Source organism: Microtus ochrogaster, chromosome 5 (assembly GCF_000317375.1).
Source record: "Microtus ochrogaster isolate Prairie Vole_2 chromosome 5, MicOch1.0, whole genome shotgun sequence".
Lineage (NCBI taxonomy): Eukaryota > Metazoa > Chordata > Mammalia > Rodentia > Cricetidae > Microtus > Microtus ochrogaster.
The window spans coordinates 9151709-9155301 of record NC_022012.1 but is presented as its reverse complement, the minus strand read 5'-3'; the positions used below and the strand labels follow the sequence as shown (position 1 = coordinate 9155301).

The 3593-nt window shown below is 48.9% G+C and overlaps 1 protein-coding gene across 1 annotated transcript in view; it reads right to left on the bottom strand.

The window, feature by feature from the left end:
- Positions 1-3105, bottom strand: part of Sesn3 (sestrin 3) — a 60065-nt gene extending 56960 nt beyond the window's left edge. Inside the window, exon 1 of the mRNA XM_005346806.2 lies at positions 2827-3105. Within this exon, the coding sequence (XP_005346863.1) occupies positions 2827-2904 (78 nt within the window). The 5' untranslated portion in view covers positions 2905-3105. The remainder of the gene's footprint in view (positions 1-2826) is intronic.
- Between the last annotated feature and the right edge of the window lie 488 nt (positions 3106-3593).

The following is a 3593-nucleotide window of genomic DNA, read 5'->3' as shown; positions in this document are numbered from 1 at the left end:
GGTGCGCTCACTGTGTATGGTGACAGAGCAGGTGCGCTCAGCTGTGTATGGTGACAGAGCATGTGTGCTCACTGTGTATGGTGACAGAGCAGGTGTGCTCACTGTGTATGGTGACAGAGCATGTGTGCTCACTGTATATGGTGACAGAGCAGGTGCGCTCATTGTGTATGGTGACAGAGCAGGTGCGCTCACTGTGTATGGTGACAGAGCAGGCGTGCTCAGCTGTGTATGGTGACAGAGCAGGCACGCTCAGCTGTGTATGGTGACAGAGCAGGTGCACTCACTGTGTATGGTGACAGATCAGGCTGATCTAGACCTATGGATCTGATGCTCTTGCTCTCCCCTCTGGTCTTCTCTGACTCAAGTTACCAAATCAGATACATCAACAACTCTCTTTATTTTACAAAACAGTGAATATAAACTGTGAGGATTCTTCTAAGAATGAGATTCTCATACAATACACAACTCACTGTTCAGACACTGATTTAAAACAAATTCTACCCTTTGACAGCTAATTCAGTTCCTCTTGAAGTTTCCTCAGAATCCATCACACATATCGCATAAATTAGGCTGCTTGCAGACAGAAAAAAGTCTTCTGCCGTATATACAGGTAAAGCCTTGTCCCATCCTTAATGTCAGTTCTAATAGCAAAGGGTCACTCAGTTACAACCCATAGGGCTGTCACTCACTTGTTTATTACTGTACACTATTAAATGGACACAAGAAAATGTAAAGCATCAGGCTGTGAGAGCTGTAGATTAACTTTGCAAAATCATATACTCTATCAAAAATAAAATCAACTCATTATCAGAATGTGGCATTTTTAGAATGATGAAGCATTTAGTGCTAGATACTGATTTCTTTCTAGAATCCATAAGAACAGCAATCTTAAAAAGCTTCAAACATTGCCAGGTCATGTGTTAACTGGCAAAAACAATTCTTTTCCCATCTAAACTCATTTCGTGCTACTACATGAGTCAAAATTAAACACCTTGTAGTTACTGAAAACTGAGTACTGGCTGAGGTGGGCACCACAATTATAAAATGTGAAAATGTGTGTGCCCAGTTTGCACATGCTTCTCTTTTTTTTCTAGTTATGACTAGAAGTGGGGGTGACCTTCCTAGGTAAACAAAAATACTAGTGCCTTAATAACTAGAAGATAATCATAAACATGTCCTTAGTGCTAGTGTTATGGATCCATAATCAAAGCTTTTTCAAAAGAAAAATAAAAAAGAATGAAGCCAAATAACTATTCCAAGTATCCTATTAGTCAAACAATTTGCTATTAACTATTTAAAAATTTATTAAAATGTTAATGTGCTTTGATTGAAACAGAATTATATCATTTAAGCAAGTCAATTATAGCACCTTTCCCCACACTCAGTTAAAAATATATAATTTCCTCTCATTTTAACTGAGAGTAAACTGAATTAAACAGGTCTCACTGGCATTGTTTTTACTGACAAAGGCAGCTTCTGTTTAAAAATTAAGAAACAATATTTTTTAAAAGCTAAATTCAGATGCCATCTGGTCCAGCAATGAAGGAGTTAACATCCAACTGCACTGAACGGAGCTTCTGATCCATTACATTTCTCACAAGCTGCCCCACAATGAGCTGAGCAAGTATCAACTGTAATTTGATCCAGGAGTTTATGGGGAAAAAATAACTGCACATACTCAACATGCACATTTAATAAAAACCTGTTTTAAGAGAAACATATCCAATAAACACAATTTAAGGCGTATTTAATTGTTTGATTAACTTCAAACCTGCAATCCCTTTGCTTTCCTGATGCTCTCAAATAAAATAGGAGAAAGGAGGGAAGAAAAAAAAACCCGCTCTACTGCAGGGAAAAGAGGCTTGAAAAACAACTTTGATTGGCACTTGGCCTGACCCACAGAGGAAGAAAAACAGTTTTTGGACAAAGAGCGCAAATATTTGAGCTTGCTTATTTATGTGCTTGCTCGCTTGTTTTTCTAATACATAAAGAACAATCCTAAAGTGACTTTAGACAGGGAAATTGACGAAAACGGCACTGTATTCATTTTAACTCTCAGATATGCACAGCTCAGCAATTTTAATTCATTGGTGCTGGACAAACAGAGCCACCTCACCTAATGATCTCACTTCATGCAATGTAAAAATAGAGTGTGGAGGAGAAACGGGTTATATTATTCAAGGAGGCTGCTCAGATCTGTTAAAAACTCTTCTGCGCCTACAGGGACATTTTGTCATCCTTTCTCTCTCTGCATCCCCATCCCCCACGGAGCGATTAAGCCAAGTAAGCTAAACAATACTGGAGAAAACTTTCTATCAGTCAGCCTAGAAAGCAGTAAGCCGATTCTGGGTCGGATTTTCTGGATCCACACCGCGGTGGGGGATGTTACGGAGGGCGACACCACGACTACTTCAGCCTCCACCTCCACCAACCCCAGCAGAAGGCACTGGAAGATCCAACAGCGTTTCCCATGGGCATAAAGTTCAAGATGCCGACACGGGGCCTTTCGGGACCCACCAAGAAAATACCAAGTGTGAGTGCCGGGGCACGGTTGGCCTGGCAGCAGCGAGCCAATCAAAGAAATAACCCCAGAGGCAGCCTCGGCGGAGAGGCTCCTGCAGACCAGACAGGCTGCAGTGATTTCAGGCCAGCCTCCATCCCTAGCCGAGCCGGTCCCTCCCAGCATCCCAGCATCCCTTCAGCCTCGGGGCAGGCCGGGCGCGGGGACCCCGCGGGGGGACCCTTCGCGTCTCGCCCCCCTGGAGCTCCGGCCGGACCCCGGCCCCGGGGAGCGCCCCACCGCCGCCGGACGCGGCCGCGCCGTACCTTCCGCAGCACTTTCCGGCAGTTGGTGCAGAGCAGGTAGTTGGCCGAGGCCGACGCGCTGCCGCCACCGCGGTTCATCGCGCCGACGCCGGGCTGTCACCGCGGCTGCTAGCGGAGGGCCGCCTCAACGTCCTCTCCTCAGGGGGTCGGGCGGCGGCTAAGGCGCAGCGGCTGCCCGCGCGAGCTCGGCGGGGACTGCGGCCGCGGCGCTCACCGGCCCGTTGTTCCTCCCGCCCCCATCGCCAGACCCCCGCCCCGCCGGCCAGGACGAGCAGCCACGGCCGTCTCAGCGCCTCAGTGCAACCCCGCCCCCGCGGCCCGCCGCCTTCAGGGCTGCCGCGCCGGGAGCCGCCCCCTCCCGCCAATCAGACCGCGCCGGCCACGCCCCCTCCCGCACCCGCCGCCAATGAGTGGCGTCGGCCAATGGCGGAAGGCGAGAGCACCTCGAATCTCCGGGCAAGTTAAGTTTATCTCCGAGGCTCGGCGCTGAAGGGTGACCGCTGGTTAGTTAGGCAGCGGGGTGGGAGGGGCTCCAGCCCACCAATGAGGAGCGGAGGGTGTGGTGTATGCAAATGATCCGGGACTCTAGCGCCGCCCTCAGGACAAGCCACTCCCCTCCACCCCCCACCCCCAGCGAGGTCGGGGCAGAATGGAGTGAGATTAAATAGCTGGAAGCTAGAGCTCGCTAGAGGATCTGAGACCGAGCTAAACGTTTCCTGCTCTCTCGGTGGTGGACTGGAACGCTAGCTAGAACGTTCCTTCCTCCG